Below are 25,210 nucleotides of genomic sequence, written 5' to 3' on the forward strand. Positions count from 1 at the left end.
AAATCTTATAATAGTTTTATTAATAATGTATCATTCTAATATAAGATAAAAGCAAACTAAAGTAAAACATAATGTAACTATTTACATCAACAATTCACATTTCATTGTAATTACATGTTTTGCTGTAACTTCTGCATAACGTCCACAACTTCCATAATCACTATCAGAAGCACATAATAAAAAAATAAAAATCTATACTCAAATAGATACTAATACCCAGAAAATACTTTTACCTCGTTAGAAATTATCTTAACAATAAGTGGTAGAAAAATGCACAGAGTAGTGGGACAGCTTGAACACAAGATCTTAGTTTTGAACAGTTTACCAAATGTAACCAAGTTGCTGTCGATGGCTGGTTTGCAACTTGTCTGTACTTGATACTTGAAATGCCATGTGCCAAATTTTTCAGGTACAACTAAAGCTTTTTTGGCAATATAAATCTGACCCTCTAAAACAAAATGTGTTCAATACTTGGAGAAGTATTAACTTCTCCAAGTATTGAACATTACATATGTTGTACATTACATATGTTGTTGAATATTAATTCAGGCAAAATCAGACCGTATAATCAGAATGGTGCGAAACAGTTTCGTGTGCGGCCGGAGTGGGCGCGTCGGTGAGCTGTGGCATGATGTGCGCGATGGCGACCCTGGTCTCGTTGACTAGCCCCATCTCCCGCCGCAGGATCTCTTCGGTCACCACGTGAATGGACTTGAACTTGAGGTTGACGCCGTGAACCTTATATACGTGGTTGTTAAGGTTCACTTTGTAACTGAACGCAACATTGCACACCTGCGAATAGTGAGGTGTCTGTTCAGTCATCAAACTATTCCTTTAGACTCGACTACTCAATATGAGTATGAAATACAAAATGAAATTGAAAGTGATTGTGATTATAATTCTTAAACATAATTGCGCTACACCAATGAGACTCAAGGTGTACCATGGGCAATAAACAACCTAATACATAAACCACAATAATCTAAGACTGGTGTAACTGTTGATTACCTGATACTGCATTGTTAAAATGGATTTAAATAAATAATACGAAATTACCTGGCATGAGTATGGTCGCTCTCCAGTATGCATTCTCTCATGGTTTTGCAGCTGATGCTTGGCATTGAACGACATGGCACAGGTTGCGCATTTATACGGTTTGTAGCCAGAATGGATGCGCAAGTGGCGATTTAGATCACAACGCTGTAAATATTTTCAAAAATACAGGTGACCTAATATTATAGATGCTAGAACCAATTTACGAAAAAAATATCTGTATGATCGATACCAGTTCATACAAATCTACTGTTAAATAGGTTCTTACTTTGCATAGCAAAGTAGAAATAAAGGTAGCAATGTCAATTCATTTACATTAAAAAATAGGACAAATTCTGTTAAAAGTTGTGTTAATGTTGCATATCTTCATGTACAATTTAAAAAAATATAAAACTTACTGCTATGAATGTCTTGTTACATAAATTGCATGAGAAAGGTCTGTCCCCTTTGTGGATAAGATTATGTCTGAAAGGAAATAACAGAGTTATTTCATTGAAAAAGAAAACATATTTTAATGGTTGTTTTGTTAAATAATAAGCACTTTAAATATACCTGACTAAAGATTTCTGACTATAAAAACCTGCTCCGCAAATTTCACATATTTGATCTTTTACTCCTGAATGCTGTTTAGTATGTGTAAGCAAGTTGCCCTTTTGTGCAAAAGTCCTTGGACATTGAGTGCAAGTATATCTCTTTTTCTCTGAAAAGAAGTAATGTATATTTGAAATTATAAATGTAATACTGTAAATGAATACATTCATTACAATAATGTGGCCATTTTTATCGCTTTGTCGTTAGCCTCATTGAGGTCCTCCATAGCAACATACCTATCTCCACACTGAATCCTAAATATTAATGACAATTTACAATGACAATTTGATCAAATAACTTACCTTGATGAGTTGCTATATGATTCCCAAGTGTAAAAGTGAGAATGCCACAAACTGGACAAACAAGTTTTTCTCTTTGCTTCACAATAGCCTTTGCAGTTCTCACCAATCTGACTGGCTTGTCTCGCCGTACCACTTTGGTACCATCTGCAGATGTTTTCCCTTTATAGGTTGGATTAACTCTCAATGTAGTTGCATCTTTTGGTCTCTTTAACAATATTGGGGGGCCTCTCGATCCATTCTTCATAATTGGATCTAAAAATTTTAACAACATAAAAAATAGGTAAGTCATAGTTATTTATTTAAGTAGACATGAATCTGGGACTACAATCTAATGCTTGTCTGTAATTATCAATTCTGGTTGTGGATCATTAAAATTAAAAAATTTAAAAACACCACCTCTTCCTGAATTTGTACATATTTTGCTCATCTGCTAGAAAATGAGCAGGTAACATTAACTCGATTAAATTCTCTTTCAAATAAAAAAAACTTTCAATCTTTAAAGATCAAAATCAATTTTCAGCAGTTTGGTTGCTTTTGATTAGTTTTTTTTTTTGTATACTTTGTCCACCCAAATGTAACAATTGCTTGTGACTTTTAATAACCTATTTTATCATCAATATAATAAATAAATATTGAACCATTTTGTTATATAGGGGTTCCGTAATTTTGCAGTTGTTAGTTTTTCAGATAGGTAGTAGGTGTACCTAAAACTTTCTTACATAAAGACAATATAAATAAATATAATAATACAGTTTTGATTTGTTGTCAACAAGTCAAAACTGTATTATTTTTTATAACCATAGTAATTATCACACACAGATAATTGGCCATTTAGGAAAATGGACTTTTAAAATATTGATATCTTTAATACTAAAGAATATTAATGATACTTACAACATGTAATAGTTGTAGCTTTACTTTTCTCATCTTTTATGGTTCTTTTATTATCGAAGTCTTCTGGTTTCCGCAATATTTTCACCTTGCGCACAACTGTTTTCTTACCTTTGAAAACTTTGATATCGGACAGCTTTGGTTTTTTAAATTTAGTTTTCTTATTATCTGTAGGTGGGACATAGTCTGCATCACCATCATCATCTTGGAAAATATCATCATCTAAATATTCAGCCTGAAATTTTGCACAATAATTAAGATTAACAACTTATCAAAAAGCATTTTAGTTGCTTTAGGCTAACATACAGACCGAAAATGATATCTATTTTTAATGCTAATTATTTTTAGATGAGAAATCTCCTTAAATATGGAGCAGCAGATTTTTCTCACAACTCAAAGCATTTTATTTTATACTTACATCAAGATCTACAATTTCTGATGACGCTTTAGTCGATTTCCATGTTACATCTATATTTTCATTTGAAAAAATATTATCCTTCTTAACAGTTTCTTCAGTGCCAGGCTCTACCTTTCTAATTACAGTATTAGCAATGACAATGTCTTTTCCTTCACTGGCATCAATTTGTTTTGTAGATGCATCACTACGTACATCTATTTCCATTTCCCATTTTGGTTCTGTTTTAATAGCAAGAGGTCCTATTTCACTTTTAATATCAGTAAATGAGTCAAATGCTATCTTTTTTGTTGGCACCTGTGTTCTTGCCAGTAATTTCCTCATCCTTTTGTCATTTCTGTTGAAAAAATACATTATAAATTTATTATCCATAAAAAAATATGGTGAGAAAACTACAGACTCAAATTGAGTTAAATCTATGCAACATTTCTAATTGTGTTCAGTCACCTTATCATAGGTAGTAAACATTAAGAGTTTATTTTTTGTTTGAATGTGCTAATATCTAGAACAACTACTTGGATTAGAAATATTGTGTAAACCAAATTACTACATTCTTGAAAGATAGAAAGAAACACATAGGTTTCCAAAATCTCAATGAGAGTGAGGCCTGATTCATAAGTCTATAAATGAAGTAACCAAACATTGAAGTAATACCTACCTTTCTGCAACTGTTTTAAAGAGGTAGGCCTTTTCAAGAGCAATGCAACATTTGTTGCAAATCTTCTCAGGTAAGCCATCATTAGCCACCACCTAAAAATCATATTTCGGCATTACTACTAGTTACCATTCCAATTCTGTCAGTACTCGGCTGGTACCAACCCTGGTAAAATTGTAAGTAATGGTAGTTTTACCACGTTTTTGTATGAAAATATAAAAGTAGGAATTATTTTTATGAAACTGCAGGCATTAACATTTTAGAAGTATGTAAAAAAACCAGAATACCTATAGTGAATCGTACAATATGAGAGATTTAAACAAACTTTCTGCAACCATATCAAAAGCAATAAAATTAGAATTATATTTACCTTTACATCAGCGACTGCTGTTAACATTTCAGCATAATTACCCGACAATTTATATTTGAACAGAGGGCATAAAGGCTTTTTAGCCAAACATACACGGCACGATTTCATGTCAATACCATTGCTTGGATCGAGCATTCTTTGAGATGTTTGTGTTGTGATAACAAATACTCTAGAACATACACCACACTAATCTGTTCTGTCGATTTATTAAAATCTTTAGATCACCACTATTCCTCAATTCTCAATCACAAAATTTTCTCTTCACTTCACTACGCAACCATAGACAAAATGCTAAAGAAATATGGCGGTGTACAACCCGCGTACCGGATGTGGAATCTAAGGCAAGCGGAAATGGCAGATATATACCATAGTGATGTACAAACAACCGGAACTTTTGAGATAATATATAGATATAAACAACATTTTTTTTCTGTGAATAAAATGGAAATGAGAGTGAGAGAGAGAGGCTAACTCTGTTATTTATAAAATAGTTAAAAATATACTTTACGACACAGATATATGAACATTACATTGTTGTAATGTTCTTCTATCTGTGCTTTAAGCTAAAGTATGTTTTGTCTCTTTCTTCTTCTTCTTTCTCTGTGATAGACGGAGTATCTATCGGAGTTTTAACTTTTATAAGGGGAAACTGGGTTTGTTGGGTGTCCAACACTATCATTTTTAAAGTACCACCGACCATAGATTTAGAAGGGCCCCGCGCGTGGCTCTCTGTTAAAGAGATTTAAAAGGACACCGTGCGCGGCTATGCAAAGGGCTACGTAGACATGTAAAGACTGACAATAGACTACGTCATATTTTTCGTTTCGCTCATTTATGAAAGAGAAATGTGTATTAGAAATATACGAGAAGAAACGGGACAGAGCATCATCATCTTATGCTCAGTTTAACGATGAAGAAGAAGAATAAAGTCCCAATGTACCGACGCGACGCTCGCCGCGGAGGACCGCCGCGCACCGTGCTGCCTCTGCCGCACGTGCTATTTTGTATGAGATGATTAACATGGGAGGGTGGGCCGGAAAATTGTATGGATATCCCATCTAATAGCTCGTCGATGTGTCGCCTTTAGTTTTCTTTATATTTTACAGCATCGGCTGAGGAGGAGTCCCAACCAACGGCTTTGCTCGTTAGAAAAAAAACAATCATTCATAATCTGTGCTACTATTGCTACTACAACCAACTGTCAAAAATAGTATGATGGTTTTGCAGGAAAACAGGGTTGAATGGTTTATTGTATCATAAATTTTGGTCTGTTTTTATTTTAATTTTGATTTATTTCATGGCTACATGAAATAGTTTTATCCTGCCATTTTTATTACTACAAAATTTATCTAACTGAACGTGTAAAATGTTATGATGGCCACTTCAGAAAATAATTGGTTGAGTCGTAGAAAAGGTAAATATTACAAGATATTATTGTTATTTTAAATGCACAAAGTGTTTTTTCTTTTATGAATAAATATAACTTTAAAAATATATACTTATTACAAATATGCATAAATATTCTTTGCAGGCAAAGTTAGTACAAAACTGTTTAAGTTAGACACCAATAAAAGCAATGAAGATAATATTAAAGATATAATACAAGGGTTGTATTTGAAGAAACCATTCCAGAATGATATTTCACCTACCACTAAGAATGTGCCCACAGAGTTTAAATCTGGTCTAAGAGGCATGCAAAGAAATAGTTCTGACAGCTGTAGATTGTCCTACTTAAATGCCTTAGTCACACTTTTATGTAAGGAAGACAGAAATAATTTGGGATTTACCACTGATGAGTTGATGACATGGTTAGTATTTCTTAGGAGTAATTTTAAAATTTAACAAGATATATCTTTCAGCATCATATTTTAAGAGTAAGTTACCTATATGCAATTTGTTATGCCATGTGTTTGTATGTCACATGAAAGTATATTGCTATCAAATCTTTCTGTTGTTAGGGCTTTACATATCTATATGTTTTTTCCTTATTCACTTGCAAATCTCAGTAAAACAGTCCTAGACTGTTAAATAAATCACTTGAACTTCAAAAGTAATATCTGCAATTTGCAATCTTATTTAATTGTTAACAATTGTTATTGAAGAGAGTGATAGCTCTTAAATAATATGTTAACAAATGTTAAATATTGAAACAAAATGGATGTCCTCTGTGGCCCAATGGCCTTCATGCCCAACTGCTACATACAGAGGTCCCGAGTTCAATCCCAGTCAGGCCAAGATGGAAAATTATATTTTTCAAACCGTCCTGGGTTTTGGGTGTTTATATATGTATTTATTATAAAATACAGTATTGCTGAGTTAGTGTCACATAACACTAGTTGCTGCAACTTTCTTTAGGGCTATCCAAATCAATCTGCCAATCTGTGTGATTTATCCATATACATTTATTTAATAATCAATTTATAAATATTTTTCAGTATTCGTGTGAGCCTTGTGGATGAGTCTATGGTTTTAAGAGCAACTGCTCTTAGGGTTCTACGATATTTAATTAAATCTGAAAATGATGTAGCAACTTTTAACCATTTGAAGCTATCTTATTTAGTAGCCAGGTATGTATATTATTATTGAAAGTCTAATGAAGGTATTATATAATCATTGAGAATTGGATAACCGTCATGCAAAACAAACTTACACATGTCAATATTATCTATACATATACATACACAACATTATTTACATCACATAGAATGTTTTGAATTTAAAGGAAAGTACCAATAATTGAGCAAGTTTGCTGTTTGAGTAAAGTTCTATTCAAAAGACAAATTCCTTTCGTTTTACATGGAATAAAATTTCATTTAAATGACTTTGAATTTTAGTATGCTATATCCAAAATAAAGTAGGCAAAATCTTGATCAAAAACATTCAGTTATATTTTAAGTCAATATTGTTATTCAACAGGTAAGTTCAGTTCTCTTATTTTATGTTTTGTATCCTTTTGGTGCTTGCACTGGCATCCCCAAACAAGAAATTATAATCTATTTATCTAAATTCTGTCCTAAATAAAATAACCATTTATAGGTCAATGGACTTGATGTTGCGCAATGAGGAAGAAAGAGCTCAAGCACTGCGAGTGGTGCGGCGGATCGTGGCAGTGGTGGGCGCGGGCCCGGCGCGCGGGCGCTGCGTGTTCGTAGAGCCCGGGCTGCTGCGCTGTCTGGCGGCCGTGGCGCGCGCCGGCGGCGCTGGCGACGGAGCCGACAGGCTATCCCGTCCTGCCGTTGCTACCCTAGCTGAGATATGTATGTGAACTGATCTATTACATGCTAGTAGTTATGTGCTAGTAATTTACCTCATAACACATATACTTGGTGGGCAGCTAGACATTTGAAAGGCTGAATATTCTTATATCTATAGGACAAGACCTAAAACCAGTTTATCCTATTGGGAGTTATGACACAATCTCGTCAATTAATTATTTTCCATCTTAATCTGTTCCCTGCTATAGATTTCACCTCTATATGACACTGTCTCGTCCTTCTCATATAGTACAATTATTTGCAGGTGTGTTAAATCCTGAACTATTTATATCGTGTGGAGGAGTGAATGCGGTTACCAGACAGCTAGCAGAATGTGCGACCCCCCGAATGGCGGAAGCACTTTGTGGGGTCCTACTACATACTCTTAACGATCCCATCTCGAGGGCTTCGGCAAGAATAGACTTAACGTACCTCAGTTCTCCATATTGTGACTTCCACTTTCGACCAGCCGGCACAGACACCAGCAGGTCAGTATAAATTCGCAGTGTATAACTAAGTGTAGGCTTTATACCTAAGCTTTATACACACTTACTTTTAAAAACAATTTTATAATAAGTTAATACTTATCCATATAAACGATCGTTATGTAAACCGGGAACATGCGATAATGAGAGAGAGAGAGTTAATTGACAATGTATTAGAATAACATTAAATAATGTAATAAACAATATAATTCAGGGACGAGCGCGAGATGCGGTTCACCTGCAGCCGGCTGGCGTTGCTGTGTGTGCTGCGCAGTTGGCCGGGGCTGCTGCACTTCTGTCACCCGCGGAGCCCGGGCGGGCTGCGGGCGCTCGTCTCCGCCTTGTGTCTGCACAGGCTGGAGGTTCGCGTGAGTACAAACAAAATTCTGTGGTCCAGGGACTGCGCAGCTAGCTGGTGCTGCTGCACTTCTGTCAACTGCGGGGGCAGCTTGTAGACCTTGTTGAGCTTGGAAACCCAAGGAAATCTGCCAAAAAAGGCATCTCACATTATGTGTATTGCAGATTTCCTCACAATGTATTTGATGTATTTTTGTTGGTGCCAAGAGTGGTACCGTACCACTCTTGGCACCACCTTTTATATTCATATCTCCTTTCCTCACGGTAGTCTGGAAGAAATTGCACTAGCGATAAGGCACTTATCTAGTCTTGTTCAAATTTGTATCTTGTTTTTGGTGCAATAAAGTGTTCTTACAATACTTATACTTACTTAGTATACCATCACATGACTCAAATTGGTCTATAAATTTAGAAGTAGGTACATATTGGCCGCGTCTAGTCACGCGCGAAACGCACTTGATCTCTGCTCCTCTTACTATTCTTATTATCTTTCATTTAGTTATACTTATTTCATTCAGTATCTTCACATTTTAACATAAGAAATTGTCGAATAGGAGAATGACACATACTATTTGTTTACAGAAAGCCATCCTGGACCTTTTATATGAACTAGTGGGACTACCACAGCCAGAGTGGACGGATGAGATCTCTGTTGCTTTGGATGCAGTGGACCCATCTGACTTCCAAGTAAGTAAATACTTCTCATCGACTCTGTCAATTGCGAAAAAATTTGTGAAAAAAATCGACATACATTTATGCAATAAATAAATTAGTTGACAATGTTTATCATTTTCAGGTTATGTAACTATTTGATATTTATTTTGTTACAGGACTCATGGCGACTCAACGACGGTTTCGTTGCCGCCGAAGGCATTGCTATATTACCTCATCTTAGCGCTACGGGACCTGATATCACTGAAATCCATTTAGCCCTATTACTTCAGTGCTTCCTAGAGGTATTTATTTCATACTATACAACAGGCAGTTTCTATACTAGTTCTATACTACTTTTTTTTTTCATACTATACAACTGGCAGTTTCATATCTATTTTCAAATATGACACATTAATAATTTTATAATGATTTATTTTCAGGCTGGATTGCTAGACGGTCTAGCAGAAGTGATAGTCACAAGCGATACATTCATATCCGTACGGGCGACAGTGTTACTAGGTCAACTATTGCATTTAATTCACCTATTTCTACCTCCTCAAATATGTAGTATAACTCCGGCGCTGCCATCCCTAATGTCGCAAGCGTCGGAGGGCAAGCCGCAAGCGCTGGCGGCGGTGGCAGCCCTGCGCAGGCTGCACGCCATGCTGGAGGCCCGGCCCGCCAGCTCCAGCCTCTTCCTCGACCACATCATACAGTACTGCAGCGGAGCCTTCAGAGACTCCCTCGAAGACGACACTAAGAGCCGCAAGGAAAAAGACAACGCCAACATGGCCAAACCTAAAGAAACCCTCCACAAAGAAAGCAGTATAGAATTCCTAAACGAATCTGACAACGAAAACGAACCCAAAAGACACAGTGTGGGCTCCCGAGCGGATGTCGCGAACAGAAACGTAGGTGTGTTAGTGAAAAGCAAAAGTGTTAGCTCCCGGACTAGTGCTGCTGTGAATAAAGTGACTAAATCGGCAAAATTCTTTAATCTGTTTGAGAAGGATAGTGATAATTTGATTAGGTGTACATTAGTCATGCAGAACAAGGATGGCAACACATGGGATTGGGAGATCATAAGAACCATATTGAAGGTAATTTAATAAAATTCATATGTAAAAGATGAACATTGTCTATTTTTTATGTTTGCTCAGGTATTTAAATAATCATGTATTAGTATCTGTTTTAATTTGTATACATCCCTACCCTTGAATACATCAAATGAAACACATCTTGTTTAAAACATTATTCCATACTCAAGCATTGACCTTATTTATTCAGAAATCTAATCTTCAATAATACATTTTTGGTGTCAAGTAAGTAAAATTCTAACAGGATGTACTTATCCAGGAAAACGACAGCCACCCGCTGGTGAACCTGAGCGACAGCGGCCACAAGGCATGGGCGGGACGCATCATCAACTACCTGAAGCCCTCCTCCAACAAATACTCCCACACCGACCTCTCCACCACCGCTCACGGCCACTCTGCCACTCGGGCTGGCTGTCAGCTCATCCGGCATCTCTTGAGGCACAATGATGTAAGTATACACCTATATTTCTATCATATACACCATTGATGTACATTACACTACACCATCAATGATGGAGGCGAACCTAACTAGTGTTTGCATTATTAATTACATTTATCTGAACTTGGAAGTGTGAGTTCCACAACTCTGGGCTCTGTTTACGCTGATCCCTTATATATATCTGCCCGATATTTCATCTGAATTCCCGTTTATCGTCTTATGAAATAAACAAGAACTCCACTTGTGGAATTTCTATGACTTTGTTGTCAATAATATAAATAACTACCACTAGAAATTTTAATTTTTGTACAATATCTATAGCCTTCCTCATACATACATATAAATCATGAAAGAATTTTACGATGACAAGCACACTATATGTTTGTCGTAAAATAAATAAATCGTTTTATTTCAGGATATAATATTAGTACTGTACAAGAAGAATACTAATGCTAATGACCCATATTAAAAATGATTTGTCCGTCTATATATATAAAGTTGGTAAAAAATAATAATGCATTAATTCGATTTTGAAAATTATATCCCTATAGGGGTGAAATAGCGGTTGTAAGTTTCTATGAAACATCGTCATTTTTGATTTTTTTTTTTTTGTGAGACATGAAATTTTTAATTTAAATTTGTAGTTGGTAAAAAATAATAATGCATTAATTCAATTTTGACAATTACATCCATATAGGGGTGAAATAGGGGTTGCCTACGAAATAATTATTTGGAAATTCCTTTCCAAAGAGGCTGAATAGGGGTTAGCGGGATTGGGACACGTAGCGGGAAATGGAATAAAGCACGTTGCGCGAAACGACATGGTACACGAGACAGGATAAGTTTTCGAAACGAGACACGTTGAGGAAATCGTAGCGGGAAACGGGGAATTGAACTAAAGATGACAAAAAATAAGAATTTGTATCATAGTAATAAATAAATTTTACCAGTCTTAGAATACGCGATAAAAGAATAACTGAAATTTTACTTCGATTCCTTTTAAAAACTGAAATTCACGCGTGCGAAGCCGCGGGCAAAAGCTAGTACTACAATAAATAGATGAACATCCTAATTTGAATTGAAATTTTAAAGGCTGACTGTCAAAGACTTCTAGAAGAGCTATTCCTAGACGTGAGTCGTCAGATCAAAGCCATAGAGACCGGCTTGAAAGCGCACGGCTGCCTGTTCAGTCCGCAACACATGTGCAACACTATGTGCCAGATGTACTTCCTCTTCATTGGCCAGCTTTGCCACTCACACTCCGGCCTGCGACTCTTCAAGCAGACGGGATTGTACGAAAAGTAAGTCTTTATATGTTATTTTTCCATACTTTACTTGAGTTTTTTACCTGTCTTAAGTCACAAAGTTTAGTTTAAAATAATCAACGTGCAAATAAATATGTTGTGAACAGCTTTCACGTTACTCTTTTCCGTTTCCAGTCTCTTGGAACTTTCGACAAAGACTCATCACAGCTGCTACGTAAAGTTGGTGATATCGAGTTTAGACTACACCCTAGACTCGTACCCCCGAGATATTCTTGCCAAAACTCTCACATGCAACATACAAGCCTCAAGACTTTACACCACTCAATTCCTAAACGTGTTGATGCGGGCTTCGAGAAAATCTCGAGACTTAGTGCGGAGGAAGTCGAAGTTGAAAAAGAATTTCGTCCAAGAACATCTGAAGTCTTCGCAGAGAGATGACGATAGCCACGGGGTCGACATGGACACGTGGCTATTGCAAGTATTAGTTGGGCAAGTGAAGGATGAGTCTAAGCCGGTGGTCAAATGCGCACTCGCTATATTGGAAGAGGCTTATAGTGTACCAGTGAGTATTGTCTTAATTAATATTACTATTTTTGAGGTACTCTTAACAGCTACCTCACCACACCACCACATATTGTAATTTGACAGATAAAGTCAAAAGATATGATTAATCTGTCTGAAGTTATTTGCCAGTTAGCTGTATCCAATACTTGTGAAACACAATTTTTAATGCAATCTGTGCGATATGTTACATGTTCAATGAGCAACAGGTTTTTAGACCCTTTAGAGTGTTTTCGAGGAAGTCTGTTTTTTAATATGTGTCATCTTTTAATTTTTCAAATTATATGAACATTTTGCACCGTTCCCCAGGTATATTTCGAGAAATTGATTGCGATGAAAGATACCCTGTGCCAAAACTGCCGGCTGGACAAGCACGGCGACCCGGCGTCGTTCGAGTTGGCGAGCGTGGGCGACCGCGGCTACTTGCTGTGGCTGGGGCTGGAGGTCGCCGCCGCCAACACCGCCGACCCCGCCGCTGTCGCCTTTCTTAATAGGCATATGGATTTCTGGACTAAATCTTACAACTACAGGTCAGAAATTTTATAATGAGACCGAAATTGAGTGTACCAAATGAGTGTATCAGTAGTGGTAATATGTTGTACCGTTATTTCAAGCATTATCACAAACGGTTCTCATTCTATGTATTATTATTTTTATTATATTATGTATTTTTTTTTTACTTTGTACGTAACTTGGGTATAAATATAATAAACTAGCTACGCCCCAGGGCTACGCTCCAGTGAGAATTTCGGGATAAAAAGTATCCTATGTGTTATTCCAGGTTATTTTCTACTCGTGTACCAAATTTCATAACAATCGGTCCAGTAGATAATGCGTACAAACAAACAAATTTAACTAAATATTCTAATGAGACCGAAAAATAGTAAATATAGTAATATTAATTAATTGTACCTGTATGCATTTTATTTATACCCAGTCAAGTAGCCAATTAGGGTGTGAAGCATATCGCCCCATTCGCAACATGTACCGTGGCCTCCCATCGGGATTATAAATGGTAACGTCGCTGTAGGTACGTGCGGCTGGTGGAGGCGGGCGTGCACGAGGCGCTGACGCTGAGCGGCGGCGCGCGCGGCGCGCGTGCAGGCGGAGCGCGCGCACGCCGGCACGCGCGCGCGCCGCCACATCTCTACGCTGCGCTCGCCGCGCGTGCGCACGCCGCTCTGGCCGCCGTGCTGCCACACCACTACAAGGTGAGAAACACATTCACACAAACATACCTAAACACAATAAATTCGCCGTTGCCCCCTGCTCTTCGATTTATTATTTACATATATTTTATTATGTACAATAAAGTTGTTGGAAGAGAAATGGCTTATGTCGTTTCAATTGCTCATTTTTGTTATGGATTCAGATAATATGTCGTAAGCGATCGCATCGAAGACCCACCCAACAAACACCGCAGCCCATGGACACTAGTAACCCGTTCTAGTGTCCATGGGCTACGGTGTTTGCTTACCGTCAGACAAACTGCATGCTTATTCGCCCACTATGCTTTATAAAGCGTTTCATAAACTTTTATTAGAAGTAAATAATGCTAAACCATATAATAAATGAAACTACAAAAACTAATTATTTAAAATTTCATTGTGTATCATAACGAATATTTTACATTAACACCACCTAAATTAGATTACTCGGATGTTATTTACAGATAATACAGCGCAAGAAATGTGGTACGGAGCAAGAAGCGGCCGATTTGAAGGCTTCTCTCTGGGCGGTTGGCAGCACTGCCTCTACCCCGACGGGGCTGCAGCAATTGATGACTCTGTCCAGCGGTTACTTGGATGACTCTGTGCTGGTTCATATTGTGCGGTTGGCTAAATACTGCGCGGTCTATTCAGTCAGGGCTACGGCGTTTTACGTGTTGGGATTGATCGGCAGCACGTATGATGGCGCCAATTTGCTGTCGGAATTAGGTGAGGCTATTATTTATTTTCTCTAATGTGTTTTACTCGGTACTTGCTGTTGTGGACGAAAACTTTGTTCAGACATTCCTTAGAAAATGTTTATCAATAATAGTATTTTTATATTTAGTAGGTACTAGGAATTTCCAGGTTATTTTCTGTCCATGTTTAAGCTATGTGCGGTGCATATGTATTAATTATTAAAGTATAGGTTTTAGGCCTTAATCAATAACGCTATTTAATAATATTCCAGGATGGCTTTGTGTAAGACACACGAGACACGACCAGTTCCCAGTAATACCAGATGAAACCTATCCGTCCGTATACGACTCCGTCGGCTTCCTCACATCTCCCGACCGCCGTCATTACGACACGGAAACGAGCGAACATTCCGACCACACCGACCAAAGCATGGCCGAGAGCCTCCATTCTGACATCACAAGACATCTTAACAAAGTTGGGTCAATCTTGACTGAACCGGACTTGAAAAGCCACGATGTGGTTGATAAAGGAGCGTATGAAAAGAGAGAACCCGATAAAAGGAAGTCTCATACATTACCGACTCAAGGATGTTCGAGTGCCCACGATCGTCCAATGCTTTCGGAGTCTAGAACTGTGGATATTCTCAGGGATTGTCCGAGCTTCGAGCGACCAGGACATAGGGAGAGCAGGCTCGTGATTGGTAGAATGAATTCTTTGGAGCATGCGCATGAAGGCCGAGTGAGGAATACTAGTGAGTCTAGTACTAGTGGCGTGAGCAGCTGCGACTCCTTCCTCGGGAAATATGCTATTCCGTGAGTAGATCGTACATACGTTGCAAAATATATATTTAAATATTCTTGTACAAAGACTTGGTTCCTTTAATTTGATTGAAATTACCGCCAACTTTCATAGCGCAAGTTTATAAGAAGCGGCGTAACGAACTTCACCGGAGTCTTTTCTCCAAGAACGTCAATTAACAAATGTGGAACTTATATTTATATTACAACTAAGTGGCCGAATGTACAATTTTTAGTCTTAAATAAATGTCAAAACATTAGCTTATTCAAAGGTTTTTTAAATAAGGAAAATCTAGATCTACGTAATTATGACAAGACATGCGATTGTGAATGAATAAATGTAATGTAATGTGTTGTGAACAGCGACCGCGTGCTGACGCTGAGCCCGATCCCGAGCTCGTCGAGCCTGCACGCGTCGCGCGCGCGCGCGTCCGGGCTGCTCCGCCGCACCTCCAACTCCAGTCAGACAGATTACGACTTATTTACTTCCTTCATTTTGAAAATAAGTCCCTTTGTAACGTTTCGCTGTATGAACGCGATAAACTTAAATACTACCGGACGGATTTTTGTGTCGTTTTCACCAATATATAGTGTGATTCCTGAGGAAATAAATGAATAATACATCTAAACGATGTATTATTTATTATGGTTTTATCTGAGCGAAGCCGGTACGGACCGCTCGTTGAAGCATTTTTGTGTATCTCTCTCATCCCCGCATTTTGCTTTGTCCGGGGTAAGCGTTAAATAGTAACTTTCAAATTTGAAAGATTCGGCTGGGTTGCCTATCAGGCAATGTGTCCCTTAGTTTCCTCGTATGACATCCGCGGGACAATAGAAAGTGGTCATATTCTAGGGCAGATCCACACGCCACACATCTGAGTATCTATCTACAGAGTACAGAGTTAAGCATAATGTTATTTTTTGTCACGGTTGAATTTGTGTAAAACACTAAGGCCAATTTCACCACTTTTTGATAAAATAGCATATTGTTATCTGACAAATAAACTAACCGCTAGATAAATCTGCCTGATGTAATTGGCCTGTTTTTCCTATTGAACACTTGTGAAACACGATATTATTTATATATTTAGGCTATCTGATACTTTATCAGTAATACATATTAGTGTTCTTCTAAATGTGTTTCGGATGATTGCTGCAGGTTTCGGGCCGGACGTGGCCAGTTCGCCGCCGAGTCAGCTGGACATTACTGGATATGCCACGCTCAAGTCGCTGAACAGGCACAGGAGGTAACTTTCATTTTACTTTATATTATTTCACAGCAAGAAATTGATTGATGATTAAAATTTGTATGGTAAAATATAGTTTTCATCATGTTTCATATTTATTTATTTTTCTTATATATACACATCATATATAAAATAATTACATTATTTTGATCAATCGACAGATCATTGATTACATAATAAAAATAAGAAATAAGAGATAAATTAATTTAGAGATTCCAAATAAAATGTCATCGATTGTCAAATAAAGTAGTTACATAATACATAACAAAGCAACTGATCACTACATATTTTTCATTTAAAATAATCTCATAGTTGTCATAAATTATAATGTAACTAACATTATATAATTTCCATCTACAGTGTAATATTTTAATCATTTGTATAATAAGTATGCACAACTAGTTGAGCCATCTCAAATCTGTTTCTAATGGCACAACTAGGTAGTATGTATTTACTAAATTGATTGTATGCAGATAATAGTATTTTTGCCTCTGGTTTCAGGCCCCACCTGTCCGAGAGCGCGGCGACGGGCTCCAGCGACCTGGACGAGCTGAGCTGGCTGCTGGCGGACAGCGGCCGCCGCTCCAAGCCCTTCTCCTCGCTGCGCGACCGCGCCAAGTCCACCAGGGAGCGCATCACTAAACTCAGGTTCGTTGCTTTTGCTTTTCGATTTGGCAATAGGTGCATATGGCCAGGGTTACATAAATAATTATGTAACACGATTTAATTTGCTACACTTGTGTTTTTGAATGAAGTGAAAATAAATTAAGTCACTAAAATACTATATATATTGCAATAAAAATAAATGAATGGAGATCCATGTCGCAGCGAAATGATAGGTCTCAGTGATACATGCGAGTCGTGTGGCCCTTCTAGAAGATTTTATCAGTGGTTCAACTATCAATAACCGAGAAATATACAAATTGCATAAAAAAATGGTCACAAGTGTTTAGTCGAATGATTTGTCTCAGCCTGTTGGAGTACGACTGGAAGCCCCTGAGTAGCAGCTCGCCGCCGCGCACGCAGCCGCCGCCCGCCGCGGGCCGGCCGCCGCCTGCCGCGGGCCGCACGCCGCCCGCCGCGCTCCACTCTCCCGCATACATCGGCATCTGTCTGCCCGAGCGGTTGGCCGATCTGTTCCCGAGGTGACTTACTACACTTTAAAACATGGATAGTAATACACCTGGTGTGCGAATGGTTAATTTGGTGCAGAGATTATTTGTTATTTAATATGTTTTTTATACTACTAAGCAGGCAAATAGGCATGCGACCCACCTTTATAGCAAATAGGATGCTAGGTGGTCATCAGAGCCTATAAAAATGGTACCTGTAACACAAGTGCGTTACTCGCTTTGTGTTCATACAAATTCGTATTATTTAATGTCATATACTACGATACGAGCGGGCCAAACATATCATAAAATTGCTCCTTTCTTTAGGGACGAGGAAACAAAAGAAGACGAGGCGGACTACAAGCCGCCGCGGCGCAACCGCGTGCCTTCACTGTTGGTGGACTCCAGCACCAGCACAGATAACAAATCGCGCGCCACGCCCGACAGCCAGAAATTAACCTCCTACAAAGGTTAGTAAATATTTTTTATTATTCACATCATTTAAAATCAGGAAAACTGAAAAATAATTAGAATGTTACACTACTGGCCACTAACATCCTAAAATATTTTATAAATAGATATAGTTAATATTAAGCAAAGCTTTACGTTTTTATGTCAGTACCAACATATTGCCCGCGACCATATTACATGTCTTTTATTTACGTATTTTTATAAATTTTCGACTTTTCCTAAATCTCCCATTGATTAACACAAATATATTTGTAGATATAACATCGTTCAGCGGTATCCGCCTCGACGGATCAAACCCAGCGGGCGCTCATCAAACCAAAGAGAAATCCGTCAAAACCATAGCCAGTGTTGTAGAAGAGTCTGAAAACGTCGCGACGACCAGCAAGGAGGAGGAAGGGAAGGATAAAGGGGAGGACAACAGTCTGAGTATGACGTCACGGTCCAACAAGTGGAAGTGGAAGCATTCGGCAGCGGAGTGTTTGGCGTGCGTCCGGACGAGGCCGCCGAGTTCGCACGAATTGAGAGAGGCTTTCTTTGCCCGTAAGTGTAATGGTATTTCTTTTTTCTGGTGATTTCAGTTAGTTTTCTCGTTCATTGGTTGGTGCTATTGGCCAATCAGATCTCAATACAACTGATATTTTGGATTATGTCCGTGCTAATAAGAATTAATTCGGGAAGCAAAGTTTGGTAATTTTTTTAATATGCTTTTCTTTGGATACCTGCTCTATTACGTATGGCTGGTGTTTAAAAAGCCAAGCATCGGCTCCCAACAAGGGAACTTGTCAACGGTTTACTACACAGATAATATCTTTTTTGTAGCAGAGACAAATTTTTTTGCCACCCGCGTTGATTGAAACAAGATCTCTCTGACGACAATAAAAGCTTATGGTGAAAGATATAATTTTTGTAAAAGGCTTTCGTTATGATGAGTTGATATTCCGTGGCAGCCCCCGCGAGCCCGGCCGCCAGCCCCGAGCAGTGTCCGCGCCAGGAGATCCTGCAGCAGGTGCACCTCATGGCCAACCCCATCTACCTCCGCCAGGTCAGCTCTTATTTTTATTTTGGCAGTCGTAAAAGTCATCTCAGATGCCTTTTGACGACTTGAATATAATCTGATACCATATAATCCATTTGATACATATACACATATAGAGCACACAGACCGCAGATTCAACAACATTCCGTTGCAGACGCGCTCGAACCTGATATCTCTCAAGCAGCGGCACCCGGACGTGTTCCGCAGCGCGTGCGTGTACTCGGACGTGTGCGCGCTGCTGGCGCGCGACAGCTACCTGCTGTGCGCGCGCCGCTTCCTGCAGGAGCTGTTCCTCGACGCCAGCTTCCACAGCTTCGCGCCCGACCTCGCCGCGCTCGCGCACAACCACCACATCCCACTGCAATAACACCCACACATACACACGCTCTATCTATAAACTGTATTAAATAAATGAGGTGTGTCCTCTTAACCGGCCATACTAGGGGTTTCGAACGATGTTCATTGATATGGAGATGCCAAAAATATGTAGAGCGTTCCGATTTTTCTACTCTTTATAGACAGGCTCAAAATATAATCGGAAACATTTATTTTTTGTCTGGACATATCACAAGTAACGATGATACCGACGAGGAATATAGGAGTTTCCTCTATATAGGTTTATTATAACATATGAGTTGCACTTATAACTAACAGATTACTTAATACAATAATATTATTTAGCGTACATTTGTGTGTCACTTCTATCATTACTAATGTTCAAAAGAAAAACCTAAGAAAATCGATATAAGATATAGTGATGCGATACACTGCCAACTGATCCTATTTGTGGTCGTTGTAAACTGATAATTATTAATATAAAAGTCAGTAAATACAGAAAAATTGCGGCAAACTATGCATGAGAAGGGGTGCCTCGCCTTCTTTAGTATATTATTATTAAATTAACATTCGCGATAAGTTAATTATAATTTTTAGTGTAAATAGCTTCGTTTTCCTTTTAGTGACCTCAATCATAAACTTTGTATGTTGTAGTGTTATTACTTTATGTTTTACCCGACTGCCAAAAAGGGCTGTTTTAACTAACTTTTTCGTATTAATGATGAATAATGCCTTTAAATTATTCCCTAGTCGTGTCGAGGTCGTAATATGAAGGCGGCTCCATATGGATTTGCTGTAAGTCAAAGTAATATAATGTCATATCTATTGTTGATTATGTAGAATTACTTTTGGTACGACTTCCTATTAGTGGTATTCTCAATATTATGTATGTCTTATTTATACAACGTGATTACATGTGTTGAGTGTATTGTTATTATAAGAATATAAAACAATTGTATTATAAACTTGAATTTTCACATGAATTTGGAAATTTTAATAAACTATATAAAAATAAGGTATTAGGTATTGCTTACTTGATAATTTATATTATTTTAAGATAAGGTATTTAAGACCCTAATTGATATGTCATAGGAAGAATCTGTTAAACTTGTATTTTAACAATCATTTATGTGATTTTTATTCTACTGTTCCTTTGTAATAATTTGATACCTGTGTTATGATAATTGACAGCTATCTATACTTACCTATTTTTTGCATTTATATTACTGTTATATTATTTTCAGTAACTGCGGTTTTACTGGGAAGTTGCAATGTCTGTCCTATGTAAATGCTTACCAGCTTACACAGCATCTAGCTAAATTAAAGTTTATGAAGGGTAGAAAATTAATGAGTGTATTCACTTCGCCCAATCTCGACAATTAGATTTGGTATCACAATGTAAAAAAATAATCGTTTTTTGCTCTTTGTTACCTGACTATATAGTGATATTGTGAGCTGGCACGCAGCTGCGTACGACAGTGATGTCACCTTCAGAGTGTGGCCCCATTTCTGTTTAGGCTCGTCGCCTACTAAACCCGATCCATTCCCTCTCCCTTAACTTTAAGTGATGATCCTAGTGATGTATCCCACCTAACGAATGACGCAAACTGTTTCCTATATTTTTTAGATTTTCCGAATGCCAATATGTGTTATAGATTATACATCTACTATTGTGTTCAATTTGTTGTCTTATTATTTTTGCATTTAATTTACTTATATTGCTCCTTGATTGTTGTTATTTATATGAACAGAACGGAGTGACGATTTATGTTATAATTTCAATGATTTAATGAATTCAGTGTTAATAAGGAATAGAAAAAATATGTCTCAATTACTATTTGTTATGACTTCATCTATGACTTGTTAATATTCAAAAGTAACATATAGGTTAAGTTAAACTTTGTTTTATTTTTAATCTAAAGAACTTTCTTAATGGTACACTACAGTATTCTAGAGACACCTCCTGTTTAGCCTACTTCTGCATTTAAATATCCTAGCATTTTTTATCGTAGTCATTCAGTTCAATTTCAAAATAAGTACTAGTCTTTCTTTATCTATGTTAGGAAGATAATACTAACATCTAAAACATTTGCAGACAATGTGTAATAAAACGATATTTTATAAGCCAATCTATTGCTCCTTACTCAGCTTTTGCTTTTGAATTCTTTGGTACAAAGACCTACCTACTATATTGTTTATTATTGTGTAATGAAAATGCCTCGTATGAAAATGAAAGAATTCAATTTCTTACAATTGTCATAATGGCCGAATCAAGTCAGTGTCATTGTTCAGTATAATAAAATGTTATTTTATACTGTACATATTGTTTGCTTTATCTGCGCATTTACATACCTATAGTAGCAACGTAGTAGCTGGCCTGGCCTTCGCTGCCGTACATGGGTACAACAAATATATTTTTTGTAAAAGTAAGGAAAGGCGTTGTGAAAGTTTTCTAATGATAGAGCATTTAGGTAATGTAATGTTTTTATATCTGTAATTTAGATTTCCGAATTCCATACATTTAGAAAGAGCCCAGCCAGTATACTGAATAATTCGGTTCGCGCGTCCCCCTTCTAAATCTATGGAATGGTTCAGTTGAAACGCAAAGCTATTGGGGAAGATTCGACCAATAGGATTCAGAGCGAGCCATATCGTAAACCCACAATCAAAGAGAATAAAATACCCGGCGTAAACCAAATACAGATTGTTTTACTATAAATAAACGGGGTTTGTAGTCACAGATTCATGAAAAAGTTTAAACCATCGCTCGCAGAAAATCGATTGCCTAGAAAATCGATAGCGCACGGGTTCGTAAGGTAAACCTTAGGCACACTTTAAGCTAAAATATATTTTGTCACTATTGCACTACGTAATATTTCACATTTTTAGAAATGCATGAAAGAGATAGCAATATATGTAGATGTACAAAGCATGAAATTAGTAGGTACTCCGTGCAACTGGAAAGCTCACTGTGAAACGCGTGCTAAAAGAGAGCCTCGAAATCTTCGTGCGTCCTTTTAGACGAGGGTGACCATGTTAAAATATTTTTTCTGGAATAGGCTGTTTCTGACACAACTGTGCAGCTGTCTGCAGCAGGTCTGATAGGTCTAACTATCAGACTTTTAATAGTATAGGATATTATACTGATACATACAACCACGCTGGCTCTAACATAAGTGCTCGCAAAATTTGTGAATATTTCAAATACGACCCGATTTTGTTTCCCTACGAATTAAAAAATGTTATTGACAGATGCTACATACCTTTTAAATTTCATCAAAATCAAATCAACGATTTGAAAGTTATCAAACTGTTAGTGACTTAAGCCCATTTTTTTGTAATATACTGCATATTACTGCACATGTATGCCGCCTAAGTACAGCACTGTATGTTAGGTACACAAAAGCTTTGCCGCCTTTTGCTATATTGATTAAAACGTTTATTTCACAGTACTTTATTAATCCTATAATTATGTAAGCATTGGATTGTGAAAATATATATAAGCAATATATGTATGAAAATAACAATGTCGCATATTCAGGTGCCGAAATAAATATTGGGAAAACGTCGTTTTACATAAGATAAAAAAAACTTCCAAAACTATGGGATACAGCTTGGCAAAAAAAAAATTGTACCGGTAGCAGGTGGTACTAAATAGTATTATTCATACTATCATATAATAGTCAACACTATTTTGCTGTCATAGACTAGTACATATGGCGTCAAACGTTCGTTTTGGTTTTTTAGTTTTGGTGTAATTGAAAGTTTTAACTGACAAATTCGTAAAATAAATATAGAAACATGAATAAAACTATCCGGAGCAGTGGCCTGCCTAGATGCCTTCACGCGGCTTCACAAAAAACAACAACATATCCACAGTGTTTGAGAATTGCTAGAGGTAATTTATTATACTATCCGAATCTTATAGTTTATTTGTTATTTTTAGGGACCCACTCTTCGTAATCTGCTACCTGTTATAAAAGCAGTCCTAAATTATGACGGAAGTCGGGAACATTTGTGTAAAGTATTACTTTGACTGGGTTTTAAATATAAGAAATGTGAGTCTGACAGGTCAGTCCTAATAGAAAAAACTGACATAGCTCTCAAGAGAGAAAAATATCTCAAAATTATTATGGACAACAGAAATTTGCCAGAGGAACTGAGAAAAAATATTATATATTGAATTGAGAGCTATGTTAACTTAAAAAATGCTGGCAGTCAATGGATGTTAGTGGAGTAAAAGAAAATGTGAGTACATTATTGTACATGCTGGCAGTGAGAAGGGATTTGTTCCGAATGCCTTATTGATTTTCAGCGGGAATAATCAGAATGAGGACTAACACTCTGAAATGAACCATTCCAATTTCACAAAATGGGTTAAAGAGAAATTAATCCCAAACCTCACTGAGGCAAGTATTATAGTCATGGACAATGCGCCCTACCACTCAGTGATATTAAATAAGGCACCAAACAGCGAAACAAAAATTGCAGAAATAAAAGTATGGCTTGAAGACAATGGCGTGCCGTTTGAAGATTCATTGCGCAAGCCGGAGCTTTTAACATTAGTAAAACGCCATAAACTGGCGCCTCTATATGAAATAGATGATATTTTAGGAGAACATGGTCACACAGTGGTACGACTTCCACCTTACCATTGCAATTTAAACCAAATTGAATTAATTTGGGGGATCGTGAAGCATAAAATCGCATCAAATAATGTGTGCTCAACTGGTAAAGGTTCTCTAATTAGCTTTTATTCAGAATATTATTAATTTATTATATGTATTGATATCATTATTACTAGCTTTAATTTTGTTTTAAATGTTTCTTGTAGATGGCAGCTCAGCAAGAATTTGAAAGTATCACAGTTAAAAATTGGGCAAATTCATGCAGACATGTGATGAAAATTAAAAAAGAGTATTTCGAGAGAGGTAGAACTTTGTACACCAATATAGAACGATTAGTCATTGATGTCAATGATGACAGCAGCAGTGACGAGACATCAGAATCCTCTTCTTAAGATCCTGTCTTCTCAGGTGTAGATATTATATCTAGTATATCTGGATGAACAATTTGATTCTGATTAAATAAAATCACTGATAATTGAGTTTTTTTAATCCTACTACTATTATAAATGCGAAAGTTTGTAAGGATGTGTGTGTTTGTTACTCTTTCACGCCAAAAACTACTGGACGAATTGTTATGAAATTTGGGTGGTATACACGGGTAGAATATAAACTGGACTAACATAGGGTACTTTTTATCCCGAAATTCCCACGGGAGCAAAGCCCCGGGACGCTGCTAGTATCATAAACTGGATTAACATAGGGTACTTTTTATCCCGAAATTCCCACGGGAGCGAAGCTCCTGGGCGCAGCTAGTATCATATCTGTAACACAGGCGAGCGTTGCCATCCCTAAAAAATCTTTTCACACCCTTTTCATAATGTTGATAGCTTATGCTGTTGCCTTTTTTGCTTAAAAAAAATCAATTATTCAAAGTATCAAAACAGTTTTAGTCAGGTTATATGGGGTGGCCACCCCATATAACCTGACTAAAACTATGAAGAGAGGCAGCGCCCTCCTTTTTTCCATACTCTTTCTTGCCAAGCTGTACGTCTCACGCTGTAAAATTTTCGAGCCAGTAAACGGTCGAAAAGAAACTCTGAACACTTCACACGAACCTGCAGTTGATCGGTTAAGCGTTTTATAAAGTTTTTGGTTCTTTATTCATATATAAAATGTTCGATTAAAATTTTTATTAATAATGCAAAGTTTGAGGGACCATTCCCTAGCCATGATTTCGACGACTTTTTTATTATTATGTTTATAAATCGGTATTATTACTTTAAACTTTACAAAATGCACAATACCCCAACCATTTAAAAAAAATATTACGACCCACAAATATCTATA

General features: G+C 37.2%; 2 protein-coding genes across 3 annotated transcripts; one reads left to right on the forward strand and one right to left on the reverse strand.

Moving 5' to 3' along the window:
* On the reverse strand, positions 1-4,570 carry LOC128670720 (myoneurin-like). 2 transcript variants are annotated; one of them, XM_053746647.2, is made up of 9 exons: positions 4,278-4,570; positions 3,911-4,002; positions 3,256-3,589; positions 2,949-3,072; positions 1,947-2,198; positions 1,606-1,753; positions 1,452-1,518; positions 1,057-1,200; positions 1-792 (listed from the first exon to the last, which is right to left on the reverse strand). In XM_053746647.2, exons 1-9 carry the CDS (start codon positions 4,410-4,412, stop codon positions 556-558), a joined length of 1,533 nt encoding a protein of 510 aa, XP_053602622.1. In that variant the 5' UTR covers positions 4,413-4,570; the 3' UTR covers positions 1-555. The 2 variants fall into 2 exon arrangements, with proteins under 2 accessions (XP_053602622.1, XP_053602621.1); XM_053746646.1 differs by having other exon boundaries at positions 2,841-3,072; positions 4,278-4,569.
* Positions 4,571-5,463: 893 nt separating this feature from the next.
* Positions 5,464-21,614, forward strand: rictor (rapamycin-insensitive companion of Tor). Its single transcript, XM_053746544.2, has 24 exons — positions 5,464-5,691; positions 5,809-6,085; positions 6,713-6,844; positions 7,314-7,534; positions 7,797-8,019; positions 8,231-8,384; positions 8,956-9,060; positions 9,204-9,329; positions 9,468-10,127; positions 10,384-10,572; positions 11,656-11,864; positions 12,003-12,390; positions 12,699-12,919; positions 13,420-13,600; positions 14,062-14,326; positions 14,568-15,108; positions 15,457-15,554; positions 16,253-16,340; positions 16,842-16,988; positions 17,312-17,485; positions 17,780-17,922; positions 18,179-18,463; positions 18,871-18,965; positions 19,114-21,614. The coding sequence occupies exons 1-24, from the start codon at positions 5,649-5,651 to the stop codon at positions 19,324-19,326; spliced, it is 5,178 nt and encodes a 1,725-aa protein (XP_053602519.1). The 5' UTR covers positions 5,464-5,648; the 3' UTR covers positions 19,327-21,614.
* The last annotated feature ends 3,596 nt before the right edge of the window (positions 21,615-25,210 follow it).

Source organism: Plodia interpunctella, chromosome 6, assembly GCF_027563975.2.
Source record: "Plodia interpunctella isolate USDA-ARS_2022_Savannah chromosome 6, ilPloInte3.2, whole genome shotgun sequence".
In the NCBI taxonomy this organism is placed as follows: Eukaryota; Metazoa; Arthropoda; class Insecta; order Lepidoptera; family Pyralidae; genus Plodia; species Plodia interpunctella.

Bases quoted from the DNA above. Each gene is read 5' to 3' on its own strand.
- rictor (XM_053746544.2), top strand. From the start codon at position 5,649: ATGATGGCCACTTCAGAAAATAATTGGTTGAGTCGTAGAAAAG. The intron at 13,601-14,061 runs GTGAGAAACACA...TGTTATTTACAG, and splicing joins TGCTGCCACACCACTACAAG to ATAATACAGCGCAAGAAATG. The intron at 15,555-16,252 runs GTCAGACAGATT...TGATTGCTGCAG, and splicing joins CCGCCGCACCTCCAACTCCA to GTTTCGGGCCGGACGTGGCC.
- LOC128670720 (XM_053746646.1), bottom strand. From the start codon at position 4,412: ATGCTCGATCCAAGCAATGGTATTGACATGAAATCGTGCCGTGTATGT. The intron at 1,754-1,946 runs GTAAGTTATTTG...ACTTCTTTTCAG, and splicing joins TCATATAGCAACTCATCAAG to AGAAAAAGAGATATACTTGC. The intron at 793-1,056 runs GTAATTTCGTAT...CACTATTCGCAG, and splicing joins AGCGACCATACTCATGCCAG to GTGTGCAATGTTGCGTTCAG.